The sequence below is a fragment of the Erigeron canadensis genome, chromosome 5 (assembly GCF_010389155.1).
Source record: "Erigeron canadensis isolate Cc75 chromosome 5, C_canadensis_v1, whole genome shotgun sequence".
In the NCBI taxonomy this organism is placed as follows: domain Eukaryota; kingdom Viridiplantae; phylum Streptophyta; class Magnoliopsida; order Asterales; family Asteraceae; genus Erigeron; species Erigeron canadensis.
Genome location: NC_057765.1, coordinates 10,621,908 through 10,638,327, shown reverse-complemented (window position 1 = coordinate 10,638,327; position 16,420 = coordinate 10,621,908). Strand labels below are relative to the sequence as shown.

General features: G+C 36.8%; 2 protein-coding genes across 2 annotated transcripts; both read right to left on the bottom strand.

The window, feature by feature from the left end:
* Positions 1–856: 856 nt before the first annotated feature.
* LOC122601188 lies at positions 857–1,249 on the bottom strand. Its single transcript, XM_043773954.1, has one exon. The coding sequence runs from the start codon at positions 1,247–1,249 to the stop codon at positions 857–859; it is 393 nt and encodes a 130-aa protein (XP_043629889.1).
* Positions 1,250–2,881: 1,632 nt separating this feature from the next.
* On the bottom strand, positions 2,882–3,952 carry LOC122601187. The gene has a single exon (XM_043773951.1). The coding sequence runs from the start codon at positions 3,950–3,952 to the stop codon at positions 2,882–2,884; it is 1,071 nt and encodes a 356-aa protein (XP_043629886.1).
* Between the last annotated feature and the right edge of the window lie 12,468 nt (positions 3,953–16,420).

Here is a 16,420-nt window from a genome sequence, read left to right as displayed (position 1 = left end):
ATGTTGAATTTCATATCAAATTGATTTATTTTGTCATAACTATGGATAGGTTAATAATGATATATCTATATTATCTTTTATTTTATTTATGCAAATAGAAACTTCATATGTCTGTTGAATGTGTATATTTGTACTTATGTTTTTGGGTAAAAGGTTTCCCTGGTTAGAATTATATTAGCCACAACTAAAGTTCAGGCGTCTAGCTGAGTTGCTAGAACGACTATTACATACTCATGCACATCGTGCACCATAAAAAATAAAAATACCAAGACCAACTACCACTACTTAGTCAAGTTACAAGCTAGCAAATACAAGCATCCACCATGATACAAATGAGTTAAGCTAAATTAACTAAAGTAGATGGAAGTTCCCAAGCAGTTAGGAATATTGCCACTCTTCTAGTCTTCCTAAATCAGAATGTCATTAACTTTAACCTCACGGTATTAATAATAGTCATCCCAAGCTGCGCTTCCGACCTTTTCTTCTTTTTAAATAACCGGTTGTTTCTCTCTTGCCACAAGAAATATGTTGAGGCAGCCAATACAAGTCTTGTAACAATACTATCCATAGAACGGGTACCACTTGCTAAAATTTGACTCGCCAATATCAAATCCCAATATATAGGTAGTTGTTGGATTGCTGCTTTCCTTTGAACCTCTAGCCAAACCTGTTTGCTAAACGAACATTCAAAAAATAAATGTGAATGTGAATCAGGTTCCATCTTGCACAGTGAACAAACAAGCTCGTCTTGAGAAACTCCATTTAGCTCCCAAGATCTGAGTTGATCTTGAGTTTTCAGTTTACCCTTAATAACGAGCCAAAGAAGAAATGCATGCTTTGGAATATTATGGTTAAACTAGACCACATGACACCAAAGCAAAGGCTCCCTAACACGAATATCTTCCCAAACAAATCCAACTGAATAATGATGATCAACAACATTTCTATCTTTCCAAAATACGACATCCCTAGCATTAGAATCAATACTTGGTATGCTTGCATTAGGAAATTTGTTATTCCAGCTTCTAGGCCAAGTCCACGAGCCATTAGAGATCAGATCAGCAACTTTAGTGGACCAATTGTAACCAGCTCGAGAAATCATTCTGGCAGTTAAATGCTCTGCTAAAGGACTATGCGTACACCAATAGTCATACCAAGCCGACACTGAATTCCCATCTCCCACTTTATACCACATAAACCTTCTTATCAAAGGGCGAATCTGAAGTATTTTCCTCCATCCCCATGACATGTTTCCAGTACAAGTAACGTCCCAGAAGTTCTTACCCCTTAACTTATATGTATGAATTCAATGAACCCATAACGATTCTTTATGTGTTAGTATACTCCAAATTTGAAATGACATTAAAGCCACATTAAACTGAACCATACTACGAATACTTAAGCCTCCTTCGTCTTTAGGAATACATACCGAGTCCCATGCAACTTTTGATTTTCCACTTTTCATGGGACCTTGGCACCATAGGAACCCACGAACAATCTGCTCAATCTCTTTAATAACACGGGTAGGGAGAATAAAGACAGAAGAGCAGTACACATATAATGAAGAAAGAACTGATTGAATAAGCTGAAGTCGACCTGCAAAGGAAAGAAATTTGTTTTTCCAATCCAAAACCCTTTTCTGAATTTTCTCAATGAGTTCCTTACAGTCTCTTGCCATTAATCTGGTCGACACTAAAGGAGCACTAAGATATTTCATAGGCAGCCTACCTTCCTGAAATGGTTAAATTTGAAGGATAGAAATCTTGACATGATTAAGAACATTGGCAAAGTATGCTGTGCTTTTAGGAATCCTAGTAGCCAAACCAGAAATATTTTTAAATTCATCAAGAGCATTAGATATCACCCTAACCGAATCCACATCAGCATAAGAAAATATGAATAGATCGTCGGCAAAACAGAGATTGACAAGATTTAGAGTATCACAACGAAGATGATACCTGAATGAGTCGGACTGCTCAACATTACGCTTCAATATAAAAGTCAAAACCTCCATGACCAAAGTGAACAAATAAGGTGACAAAGGGTCACCCTGCCACAAACCCCTTTTACCTCTAAAAAATCCATACAAATTACCATTAATACTAATAGAGAACGAGGTAGAAGCAACACATTCCATAATCCATGAGACCATTTTTTCATGAAAACCGTACCCAACAAGAATGTTCTTCAAAAAAACCCAATCAACGGTATCATAAGCTTTTTGTATGTCAACCTTAAAAGCACAATGAGGTCTACCTTTATCTAAATGATAGTTATGCATGATTTCATGTGTCAGGAGGATATTATCGGAAATTCTTCTACCGGGAATAAAGATTGACTGGTTAACACTAACAAGGTCCCCAAGCGAATTTTTAATCCGGTTAGTTATAATCTTTGTGATACACTTCAGAAGAACATTACACAAAGAAATGGGTCTATAATCAGTCACTAGTGAAGGGTTTTTAACCTTCGGGAGAAGTGAAATAATTGTGTGATTTAATTCTTTTAACAATTTCCCCGAGCGGAAGAAATCCTTAACGACATCTACAACATCAAAACCAATCACATTCCAAGCTTCTTTAAAAAACATTGCAGAAATACCATCAGGTCCTGGAGATTTATCATTACCCATAGAGAACATAGCTTCCTTGACCTCTTGATTACTAATCTCTCGCACCATATAATCAGCTGTTTCCTATGCTAGTTTAACTTGAAACAAATCAGAGGTAAGAGGAGTAGTTATACTCGGTTTTCCAAGAAAATCCATGTAATGATTAAGAAAAGCCGAATGTAGGTCATTGCCATCTACAATATTGCCATCAGAATCAGTAACAGAATCTATTATATTCCGAGCAGTTAGGCTCTTTACAACCTTATGGAACTACGCCGAGTTAGAATCCCCCACTTTTAACCATTCAATCTTTGCCTTTTGTTTTAAGAATCTCTCTTCATTCAACAAAGCTTCATTGAAGGCTTGCAAAAATGAAGCTTCTTTCTCTCTAAGTATAGTATTAAACGGGTCTTTATCTAGAGCTTTTTGTGCCTCATCTAAATCCACAGGCAATAGAGAAACCAGATTATGTATGTTCCCGCCATCAAACAAAAGCTTCTGAAATGGCTTCTTTAAAGCCTTTAATTTCTTGACTACACGATACATAGGAACACCAACAATATCCATACTCCAAGTATCCAAAACAATATCATGAAACTTGGGATTTTTCACAAGAACATTTGAGAACTTGAAAGGTTTTGGCTTAAACCTAGATTGCATCGGTATTTTGAGCACAACTGGAAAGTGATCAGAATTATGATAGGGTTGAAACACTGCCGTTGTTCCAACAAAAACGTGATTAAAGACAAGGTTCGCCATAATCCTGTCAATCTTCTTTAAGACACCATTAACACCTCTTGGTTTTTGAGTCCAGGTATAATGAAGACCCACTTTATTCACATCCATCACTTGAATATTATCGACACATTCTTTAAACTCCCTCATAGATATATCTATATTAAAAGGACCAGAAGCTTTATCTTCCAAATTTAAGGCTTCATTAAAGTCTCCAAGCAAACACCATGGATTGTCACCAATAAAAACCTTGTGCCTAGCCAAATCATTCCACAGAGCACGTCTTTGGGTATAAACATTGTGGGCATAGATAAATGAACACATAACAACCCTCTTATCAGCTTTTAAGAAGATTTGTGTCTGAATTACCTGGTCGGACTGAGATAGAAGCATAACATTAGCCAAATCAGTATTCCACCCAAGCATAATACGCGAACCCTTGTTGCAAAGGTTACCATTCGTCATCCAATTCCAATTCCATAACACTTTAGAGCAAAGCTTCTCCACATAAACCGGTTTAATGTGAGACTCTAAAATGGCACAAACAGCTAATTGATTCTCCGACACCACCTGACGAACCTCTTTTTGTTTAGGAGGTTGGTTCATCCCCCTAACATTTCATGCGGCAAGATTAAACATTGGAAACATGGTCAGCAGGAGTGTTTGCTCCTGTTTCCGTATCCATATAAGCCCCTGACTCATCGAATATATTTTCAACCTCCTCGTCATCACTATTGGCATCAAATATAGTAGTTATAACTTTTGGATCTTTACTAAATCGATACTCTTCTTTTTTCCCATCTGGTCTAACCCGTTCAATTACATTGTCCCCAACATCATTTTGAACATCATGCACCCCTCGAACATTATTTTGAAGAGAAGAAAAAGAATTGTGAGATTTGTTTGTGTATCCATATTTGTACTTATGTTGTTTGTGTATATTTGTTTCCATGTTTGATTCCAATAACAAATTGAAAAAAAATGAAACATGCTTCTCGTGAAAAAAAAAAAAACATTTCGATATTAGATTTGTTTGATTCTTACATGTCTCATGAAACAAAATAAAAAGTAAAATTTTTTTATTCATCGTTTTATTGTTATTGCCTTTTAACCTTTTATTTACATGTGAAAATTTGCATTTATGTATATTTTTTATGCAATTTGGTGTCCTGTATGTAACTTGATTTTCTATATGTCATCTTTAGATTTAGATCTATTCATGTATCATTAAATATTCTGAATTACTTGTGTAAAGTGCTAAATGGATAATAATTGATAAGATTTTAGACATTATAGGAAGTTGCATAATGTTTTTAACCTTTTTATGTTGGTGAACCCTTATTATGTGTTGATATATATTTCTCATGGTATATATATAAGTCTGGTTTGAAAATGGATATTATTCAAACACTGCTAGAAACATTATGCAAAGTGAGAAGTCATAGATGACGCGCAAAGTGACCCACGCTAATAGATGACGCGCAAAGTGAGAAGTCATAAAATAAGGGTCATTACGAGTAAATTTAGGATGCGTTTTCAGAAGCGTCATAACATATGGGTCATAATCTGTTAAAATTTAGTTTTCAATTTTTTTTCCCTCCCTTGACCTATTAACTTTTCATTATATCCCACCCAAAATTTTCTCCAAAATCAAAATAATTGTATATCCGTCTTTTCACTTCCCAAATGAATAAAATTCACCAACTAACTCTATCTTTCTTTTACCCCTTTTTCTCATTCCCCTTCGAAAATTTAGATCGACCGCCCCATCTTTCTGCTTCTCATTTTCTTTACCTCTTCTACGATGTTCACCTCCACCATCGCCACCAAATCCGACCACCACAAGGTATTTGCTCCTCTCCCTCTATTTACTAATGAATACTTCTTATTATCATTAATTAGTAATTGATATGGTTTTTGTTTTTTGTATATATGAAAAAATGACGGTGAATGCTATTGTGTGTTTAGGTAAACTTCTTGAGATCTGACATTTGTTGATGTATGTCTCTTTTTCAATTTTTATTATTTATTATAAAAAAAGGAAACAAGGGATTGATTTAAATTCAGAGAAACTAAAAAAGGGAAACGAGGGATTGTTTAGCTACAACATAACCTTTCATCCTGGTGATGTAATCGGCCATGAAGTCAGTTTGTTGCCAAAGAGGTTCTTACTCTTGTTGCCTTTGCTGAAGATATATATGTATCTAAATCTATATTCCTATATATATCTCTCTCTATATATAATATATTATATGTAGTTTTGGAATTAATGGTTTGACTTGGTGCTTCGATGCATATATGTTTATGTATGTGTTAAATAAGTTTTATGATAAAAATGATTATTAATATTTTTTTGAAATCTAATCAGGGAAGAATATAAGTTCAATGAGAAGTTGATGGGAGGTGCTGCTTTGGATTCCACTGGAAATCCGTTACATGAGGAAACTCTTGAAGCTGCTAAGCAATCCTTTGCTGTTCTTCTTGGTGCAATTGGCGGGTTAGACACCATTCTAAAATAAAGATTATTTGATGTGTTGAATCGATTTTGAGTTTACACAAAAGTATATCAAGGTAGCTATAAAATCAGCTTGTTTTTTTTGCCATATAGAAGACTACAAAGCCTTTACCTTTTTATAAACTCACCCATGTTTGTGTGTTTGACAATAGAAGTACCAACAAATACTTCTGGTTTTGTATATGATAACATTGTGGCAATCCAACACGGTCACTGATCTACATGTTTCTAGACTCTTTAGCAATAGAAGTGGATATTATAGCCCGATTTGTACCTTTTCGGAATATGTTATTAATGCAAAAGTGTTTTCGATGTGCAGAGGTATTTCGTTTTTAGTTAAGCTACAAAATAAGATTAGTTTATGTTTGTGATAAAATCAATAACATATTCGATGTGCAGAGGTATTTTGTTTTGTTTAGATATTCATTGATCTTGTGATACTTGTGCTATAGGTACTTAATTTCGGCCATTTTATTTTGGAGACTAATAGAAAAGATTGCTCTTGTAACACATAATTCTAAGCATCTTCAGTTTGGCCGATTTCTCAAGAATGGTATATCTTCATACTGTTGAGTCGATTTATATATGTAGTTACCATTGGAAGTTTACTTATAAATAAAACTTCTCTAATTCAGTTTTGTTCATTTCATAAAAAGGTTTTCTGTTGTTAATGAGAGTTATAGCTGTAACATTTTGTGTGACGTTGGCTGCATCGATGGCTGCAAGACAAGGGCAACAACAATGGCTGCGTTTCAAGTTTGTTTGCAAGTTTGGCTAGCAACTTCACTTTTAGCTGACGGTATGGCTTTAGCTAGACAGGTTTGCACTTAACATATATACCATCTGGTTCTCTTGTGTTATAACAGTTCATATTATTCATCAAGCTTAAATCTTTGAAGGCTATACTAGCAAGTGTGTTTGCAAAAATGGATTACGAGAAGGTCACAGTAATTGCTTCAAGAGTTCTGCAGGTACATTACTACGTTGTGTTTGACCATTAGCATACGAGAGCAATAAATAAAGGCCTGTCAGTTAACATAAACTTCATTTGGAAACACAATGTATAATTTATCATAGGATAATGATAAATCGACCTAACTCATAAGAATTGGCAATACAGTTAGGTCTGGTTCTTGGTGTAGCATTGGCTATTCTTTTAGGGACTGGGTTACATTTCGGAGCAAGATTGTTTAGTAAAGATCAAGGTGTCCTCCATCTAATTAGCATTGGCATCCCGGTATACATCAAAACTCAATAGAATTCCTCTTTCCATTCCTCTTTCCAACTAATGCATTAGCCTTTGTTTTTTTGATGGTGTTAACTTTGGAGCATCTGATTTTGCATATGCTGCATATTCTTTGGTAAATTTATGGTTTCTCATGTATTCTTTATCTCACTTTGTCTGTCTGATAAAAAGGACCTATGATGGTCCATGAATTCACAACTTATGTTATATTTAAATTAGACAAGAAAGCAAATAAGAAGATAAATAACAAGAACAATAACAAGTTCAATTGTAATAGATCAATGCAAGGATAATCATATGTATCATTGATTAAACGATGAATACATGGTTGATCTTACACACTTGACTTACAAGAATACAAAAGAACAAAAGTAATTGCTAAGTCTAGACACACTAAAAACTTGAACAATTACAAGTGACACACACTTTTAAGGTGACAAAACACACTTGATACAATGCGGTTGTGTTGCTTTATATAGGGGAAGAATTAGGGCAACACAGCCTTCCTTTGATGGTGATAGATGGTGGTTGTCGACATTCCATTGGCTCCTTGTACTTCCAAGTAGGAGCCTTTGTCTTCTTTACCAAAATGGGTATGAGAGAGAAGACCCAAGTTTTGGTCCCAAGCTGTACCTTTACCAAGTAAGGTATGTTACAGTTGGAAGAACCACCATGTGACTCTTGTCTTCATATGGTTTGAATACTTCCTGCCATGACAAACATTTGGTCAGCATACATCCCGCTGAAGAGAGTCACTGGACTCGCTGAAGACTTGCTGACTATACATGTCAGCGAGTAAGTCTAACCAGCGAATCCAAGACTCAACAATATCCCCCTATTCGCTGAAGAGACTTGCTGAGTAGGTAAGAAGAATGTAATATGAAGGAAAGATGTCTTTTATATCATCAAAGAGAATTACAAGCTAAAGTATAAAGCTTTTACAAATTAAGACATCTAAAGATTGGCAGCTTCTATCTCCCAAGCATCTTCCTGCTTGGCAATTCTCAGTATAGGATCATCTCTTCTATGAGGCTTCAACAGCTCTTCATCAATCTTGCTGATGAACCATGTGGCACTTGCTAACTTGGAGAATCTCTTCCTGATGCTGATGAGAAACCCAGTGGAAGCTTTTTCTACTTCTGCCAATCTGAAGAATAGTTGATCATTCTGGAAGTTTTGGAAGAATATGTCAGCAGGGGACTCCAGTGTCCTTCCTTCTTCAAACATGCTTCTAGGAGGCAATCGAAGATTCAATGTGGCATCACCAGCTAGAGGAGGAAGAGCTGCTAGCAAGAATTGATGCGTTTCTTTCCTTTTTCTTTGTGTTTTCTTGCCAGCAGACGTTGAGATAGCAGTTGGAGCTCCAAACACTAGCCTCAGCATGGGCAGATCACATTTAAACTTCGTTTCAAACTCTTTTGCCTTCTCAAAGTACTCCCTTAGCATGTTTTTCAATTGATCATAGCTGGGAGCCTTTTTATCCTTGATGAGCATATACACTTCAGCCCATTCGGATGCACTCAAAGTAGTTACCTTGACACCTTCATGTTTGACTGGCTTGTCAGCACCTTCTCTTAAAATCTTCAAATTTGTTTTTCGGCCCATGTCAGCACGAAAGGCTTCAGCAGCCACTATTATTTGAGGCCTCCTCCTGTCATTCATGTATTTCAACCATTTTGTCTTTTCAGCTTCAAACTTCGATCTCTTTTCACTCAGCTGCTTCTCTACTTCATCATGTTTATGTTTGTAGAGAGCTTCAGCACCACCAGTTTGTAGAATCATCTTCTGCTCAGCATCCAATTGTTCTTTTTCAAGGAGTGGCAGTTGTCTTATAAACTCCAAGTTTTTCTTTTCATTTTCTTGATTCTCTTTTATTCTGTCCAGCTCCTTGATTGCTTCTTCTTGAGTTCTTCCCTGAGCAGTCAAGGCTAAAATGTCAATCATTTGATGTTGATGACTTGCTGAGGATTGGATGGTCAGTGATTCAGTTGAGAATGAGGTGGCAGCAGCTTGAGGTTGCTTGAAGAATCCAGACCCTGTGAGCTGTTCTCTTTGACTGTCAGTCATTGGAGTAATTTCAGCATTTGCCATATATCGTTTGTGAAAAATTGGCAGCATTTCACGAGATCTGTCTTCAGATATTTCCTGAGCGAACCCAGCTTCCCATACAGCCTTCATGGTCTCTGGTTCCAACTGCTCAGCTCCAGAAGTTTCAAGCTGGGGAGATTTGACAACAATCTGCTGCTCCCTTTCAGCATTAACATTTTCCTCAGTCTCCCCCTCAGCACCAGCAGGGGGAACTTTAGTATCAATTCTTGTCTCCCCCTTAATATCAGCAGGGGGAGTGTTTACCTTGTCCTCACTGACAGTCACTATTGCCAGTTCATCTTGATTTTCAGTGGCTGTAGCAGTGTTTTCTTCACATGCAACCTTGTCAGCAGAAGCTTCATATATATAATTTACTGTTTTGTTAACAGCTTCGCTGACAAGTGCCATCACGGCAACATCAACTTTCTCCCCCTTAGAGGTAGTAACATTAATAACTACCTCCACAGTTGCTGTTGGAGCTGCCTGCTGCTGAAGAAGTTGGGACAGCATTTTCTTAATGTCCCCAACTTCTTGCTCCAGGTGTATTTGGCGCTTACGATCTTCTTCAGTGAAAGAGACTTGAGGAAGAAGACTGGCCACTTGAGTCTCCAAGGCATTTATGGCCTTGGTGTTGCATTCAACCTGGGAGATAAGAGGAGAAACCAGGTCAGCAACCCTTTTCACTGCTGCAACAGATTCACTACTGCTGGATGCTTTCTTTGCTGAGAACCTAACAGCAGTTCCAATCTTGCACAGCGATCGCGAGAACCCTCGAATGGCCTGCTGATCCTTTTTGATAACATTTGTATAAGTGAGCAGCTTCTCTTGATCAGCAGCCATAGAAACAAATTTTTCTTTAAGTGTCTCGATGCTGGCAGTGTTTTCATTCTGCTTGCTATACTAACTTTCCAAGATCTTCACCAATCTGTCATCTTCATGGCTTTTAAGTTGAACAACGAGTGTGGCAGCCTTGGTGAGATCATTTAATTGGTGTTCCACCCTGGCCAGCCTGTCAGAAGAGTTAGTAGAGTAAGAGATACCCAACTCTTTGGCAGTTTGAGAATCGACAGGCTTGGCAGCAGAAGAACAGCTAGGAACACTTTGAAAGGAAGAGGGCATGCCAAGGGAGAGCATGGTGTTCACTGGTTGCAAGGGTGGAGTCTGAGGTCTGGCAGAAAGAGTCAGCACCTCAGTTTCTTCAGTATTAGTTGCTGCATTATCATCAGCAGCAGCTTCTTTAGCACTTTCATTAATGGCTGCTGCATTACAGCAGCAGCCTCTTCATCAACCTCCATATCACTTGCTTCAATTTCATCAGCCTGGTTGGAGGAATCCAGCTAGAATTCATCAACAACAAACTCACCCAGCTCAAAATTGCTTTCCTCATCATCATCATTACCTTCAACACTAACATCTCCTTCAACATATACATCACTTTCAAGATTTTCAACACCAGCACGCATCCTTTCTTCAGTAGCAAAATTTAAAGGGGTAGGGAAACCGGGTGCCTCAGCTTCAGTGTGTTGTTCCACCAAAGCATCATCGGCGGTAGACTTTGTTGTCTCTAGCATCACCTGTGATATGGCTGCTGACAACGACTCAGAGGGTTGAGAAGAAGAAGGAATAGTTTGTTCGGTAGACTCAACTCTAATGGGCTGGGGTGGCCCTTGATCTTCACCAACCTCGCCTACAGAAGTTTGAGGTGGCTGCTTTCGGTTATCCTTTTTCTTGTCAGCAGTCATTTTTGAGACTGCTGATGGGCTGGCTGGGTCTCTATTGTCCTTGGGCAGTGAGGACTTCTTAACCTTAGTAGTTTTGCCCTTTGATACTTGCTGCTGCTATTTTGGGACAGCAGCAGGAGGTGAAGTGGAAGAAGATACAATTGTTTTGGCTTTCTTGGGAGCTTTGGAGGCTGCTGGGGGGATTATCAGCATACCAGCTCCAGCAGGGTTAGGTTTATAAATTTCAGGATATACAGAATAAAGTACCTGCCTCATAGCTGGAGTGAGCACAACATACTTGGATTCGAATTGCTCAGGGTCGCAAGTAGGAGTTTTATATACAGAGCTCGCAACCCCTTGGAGAGAGAAGATAGTGAGCACCTTCAGGAAGATATTCTCCCTTCAGCTCATGCTTGAAGATCAGCGATAGAAATCTGGAAAATGGTACAGAGCTTGACCTGTTCCTTATAGTGACCTTTCCCTTTAGGTCTTCAAAAATGACACTGGCAAAGTCTATATTTCGACCATTTGCCGGTGCATAGATCATCTGCATTTGAGCAGCAGTGGCTTGATCAAATAAGCCACTATTTCCACCATGACATTGAATGACATGGGTAAACAACAACCTCCACACCCCAGGCAAGAACTTCTTTTGTGGATTGCTATGAACAGGTGGGGGTGGAACTGTGTTAGATCCGTACCCAATGGACAACAACCATTCCTTCCACACATTTGTTTCTACAAGTCCAACAAATGGTCGTTCTTCAGTTTGATTGGGAAGACGAAGAACTTGTCTCAGTAAATCCACTGAGATAGATATAGTACACGTCCCTTTCATGACGGTACCAGTAATGGTGCTACTTGCAACTTTGTAATCACATGTCCACCAGAACTCCCTTAGGAGGTGGACAGCTATTTCTTTAGGATCGCTATAAATAGCCCTTCTAACTAGGCATCCCATTATGAAGTCGAGCATGGAGAAGTAACCTTTGATTTTTGATGGGATCTCTTCAAATCCCAGATAGTTATTGGCCTTGATAACCAACTTAGAAGCTTGGAAGGACACTTGATTAGAAGGATTAATGCCTTCATTATCATAGAATTTGGAGTTGAGATATGAGAGATTTTGTTGTTGTTCAGGAGCAGATGAAGAAGCCATTTTAGATGAGAGTGGAGATGAAAGAAGATTAGAGGATGAATGTTTTAAGAGAATCTGAAAGATTTGAGAGAAATTTAGAAATTTGAGAGAATATGAGAGATTTTGGAAGTTTAGAGAGAAAGAAATGAACGTAAAAGAAGGTGAAGAGGAAGAGATTTGCATATATATGGTATGGATATGGGTCCCATGAGTGCAAAAAGTGAGTCGTCTCATGTACTCTCTTTCATACGTGGCATAAAAATATTATTTTTAAATTATAGGACACTATATATATGTACGTATGAGAGAAGTATAATATGACTATATGAACCACGATTTCAACTGTACTCGAGTTCATACGGCGCGTACAGTGTACAAGTTGCCCATTTGGTAGAAAATCGAGGTAACCGTTTGAGATATATATAATAAAATATTAACAAAATACGTAGTGGAATACACTCAGATAAATTGAGGTATCCACTGACGAATTTATTTTATTAAAAGGGATGGTCACCAAGTTTTAATCAGCACCACAAAGAAAGAAAGGGTGGATGCTGATGAGCATTAAACAATTTTTGGCAAATTGTCAGCCATCAACGGATTTTAGAAGTCTTACCAGCAACCGTTTGCTGCTGGACTAGATAGGGACTTTCAGCACCCTATTACTTTTATTATGCTTTTTCCCAAAGCATCAGGGATCAATGGATTTTAGATGTCTTTACCTGCAGCCGTTTGCTGCTGGACTAGATAGGGACTTTCAGCACCCTATTACTTTTATTATGCTTTTTCCTAAAGCATCAGGGATCAACGGATTTTAGAAGTCTTTACCAGCAGCCGTTTGCTGCTGGACTAAATGAAGACTTTAGGGCTCTTCATTGCCTTGTTTTGTAGCAAGTAAGACACACTTGAACTTGCTAAGGATCTTGATATAAGTCAAGAGATTTTAACTTACAAAAGATATGTAAGTTAAGTAGCAGACCCACCATTTAGCATTCCCAACCTGCTGACGAGATCCTTGAATCTCTTTTCATCTAAAGATTTAGTGAAGATGTCAGCAAGTTGGTCATCAGTGGGGATGAAGTAAATTTCAACATCCCTGATGTGTGAAATCTAGTTATAAAATTTATAAACACGAATCACTGGAAATCTGAGGTCGAACACAAGGACTTTGTAAGCAGTTGTTATAATAAAGCGATTCAAGAAAAAAGGGGTTTTTATGGCCGAGTTGCCACGTTGCAAAAGTTAGTGAAAATAGTTAGTAATCCCGTAGGATTAATCGCAAGAAAAATTTATTTTCTGACAAAAGAGATTTAAAAGTCATCTGTCTTGATCTCGCTCAACAACATATTTGGATTGCACATAAATGAAGTTCCAATTCAATTTAAGTTGATAAAGATAATCGTGACAAAACAAAGACAAACTGGTACCACCAACGTTTGTAAAATCATTTACATCACCTAATTAATCAGTTCCTTTGTAAAAGCCGGTACCACCAATGCTTAAAACAATTTCCCTAAGCAACTAGTTTATTTGACTATCTAATTAACAATTGTACCTATGTGAAGATAACGTGTACCACCAACCGTTACACTACACGTTGACAAAATAACTCCTTTTATTAAATGACATTCACTATCATACCATGAACTAGTGATAACTGTTTATAGACAAACAATTAATAGAAAATCACATAAGTATTCAACTAGTACTACTAACGAAGAACACATATGTCACCAATATCAAAATAATAATTAATAAGGAATTAAATCATCAAGATCTCGACACAACGATAATTGAAATCAACTTTGAATTATTAAAATTGTCCAATCCTACATATTGTATCACTCCATCAAGACGGATGATAAAAGTTTTAGCTACTCATGACAAGATTAATAAAACTGACAATCATCATATAAATAGAATCCATAATAATTGTCTAGTAATATAGTCTTGCAATTAAACTAAAAATAATAATAAAAGAGTTGAGAAAATCGAACGAGAATTAAACGAGTGAGTTGCAGACTTACGGCTATGCTTTATTCGAACAATTGAAAGAAAAGTTCCCTCCTATTTGTCTTTTGCGGCTGTTCGTCAGCCGAGCTCCTCGAAACTCGTCCAATCAAGTTACAAATAGTAAAACCCACATACGAATAATTAATCCTCCCTACTAACCGATTCCCTATTCGAATATTAAATCCTTTTTTTTATTTTAGTCGATAGATTTTTTTAATTATGATACATCGCTCCAATTATATAGATGTAACATGTCGGTTTATGTAAACTTGTTAGCCAAATTGGGCTTTTGCTTGGCCGACCTCACAAGGAACACAAAAGCTGCGGCCTCTTTCTTTTCTTCTTGGGCTCGTGCACCACAAGGCCCAAATGGGCTGCCCACTTCACATCCAACTTCTCTTTTTGGTCTGTTCCTTCCTCCTGCCAAACCAGCGACCACCGCCACTTTTGTAGTACTAAATTTAGCATTTGTAGTCTTTACTCTTCATAAATGATCTTAATTCTAACATTTTTTTTTTCACTTTCATCTTAAATAATTCACATATTAAATATAAAAGTCTATAAAAATGACAATTAAACAAACTTAAATTAAATAAAAGAACCGATATCGCGTAAAATAAATATGTATAAAATAGACGATATCAAATTCCCCCACACTTAAGCTTTGCTTGTCCTCAAGAAAATTTAAATTTCAAAACAAACATTCCTTTGGTTCACAATCTTGAGAAACATGACAACTTTCAAAAAGAAGCAAAACCATTAAGGTATAGAAAATAAATGAATAATGGTTAAGCATTTTTAATCTTAAATAAAAATTGAAATGTTTGATAATATTTGAATGATCTACAAGCCTCAAAAACACGACTAAGCACTTTAATCAAATGAATGAAGAACATCTCAACTAACTTTCTCCAACTAACAAACTATTGAGTTGAAATATTTTATCAATCACTCAAAGCCTAGTCGTGATGCATACTATTTTATCATAGGCTTGTTCTAGAATCAAATCTCCACCATCATGGCGTAAGCACCAAGCATAACTATCAAAAGAGGTCTTTTATTCGGCTGTAATGTACAATTCTGAAGGCTTACAAGGGTCATTAAAATTGTGTATGGAAATTTGAGATATAATTGGTGTTAAAAGGAAATAACACAACAATTAAAAAAGTTTTACATATAGTCTAGTCCAACACAACCCATATCACTAGTTGCCATCTATCCAAAGCCCAAAAGACGTTATCCCGACACTACTCCCCAATAGACCGATAAAATCCGACACCATTGTGGTAAATGACATTCAAAACGGCTTCTAACCACCATATCTTACCAACGTTGACTTAAATGAACTTTGCCAACTCAAATGAAAAAATATAACCACTAAAGAACCTTTTGTTGGTCTAATAAATATACCAACTTAAATATAAAAAAAGCATTTAACAATTAAGCTTTTATTGGTTTAAACTAACTTACCAACTTACATTGATTTGACGAAAATATGAGAAATACCAACTGGCAGTCCAAGCTGGTTTTTTTTTTTTTTTCATTTTTTTAATGAACTACTTTTACCCTACCTAATTGGTATTTCCTTTTTGAGCTTTAAATTACATTGACAAATCATAAATAACATGCTAAACCGAATAATCTAGACTTAATCCAAAATCATGACGAAATCAATCTACCCTCAATAGAGAATACACCAACCCGACACAACAAAGACAACCCCAAACTATCCAACTAGCACAGGCAACTAATGACCAACCAAGGATTTCGATTATCGGTATGGCGAGGATAGGTTAAATATTTAAGTGGATTTAAACACAAACGAACAAGGCGAGGCTCAACAGGTAATCTACAAGTTTCTTGCACTAAAAATGAGTGCAACACGGGTTTAAAAAAGGGTATTTACTAACCAATGTGGTTAGCTACTAAAACACATGCACAAAGACATGGTTAAATAATGATAAACATAACAAGGGATGAAATAACAAAGAAAAACACGGTTTAAACCTAAATTTGTCTCTTTATCATCTAGTTACACCTATATCACCGAAGTGATCTCACTGCGATCTCGAAATGATCAACTAGGACAAGTTGTAGATCAATGCGATCACCAGCACACTCATATCAAAGAAGAAATAATACGGAAATGGAAAATCAACCTCAAACTTGCACATCATAGTTCAGAGCTCTAAAAGAGACCCTTACTTCCGGATAAGTCCAAAAGCCTATGAGAGGGACAAATTTACAAGGCTAATAATTCTAAAACCGTAACACCTAGCATATCTATAAATGAATCAAGAATCTCACATATTTGGTGTTTTGGGATATAAGTGTGCTAGTCATGTTATCAATC

Coding starts and splice junctions, on each gene's coding strand:
- LOC122601188 (XM_043773954.1), bottom strand. CDS start 1,249: ATGTCATGGGGATGGAGGAAAATACTTCAGATTCGCCCTTTGATAAGA.
- LOC122601187 (XM_043773951.1), bottom strand. CDS start 3,952: ATGAACCAACCTCCTAAACAAAAAGAGGTTCGTCAGGTGGTGTCGGAG.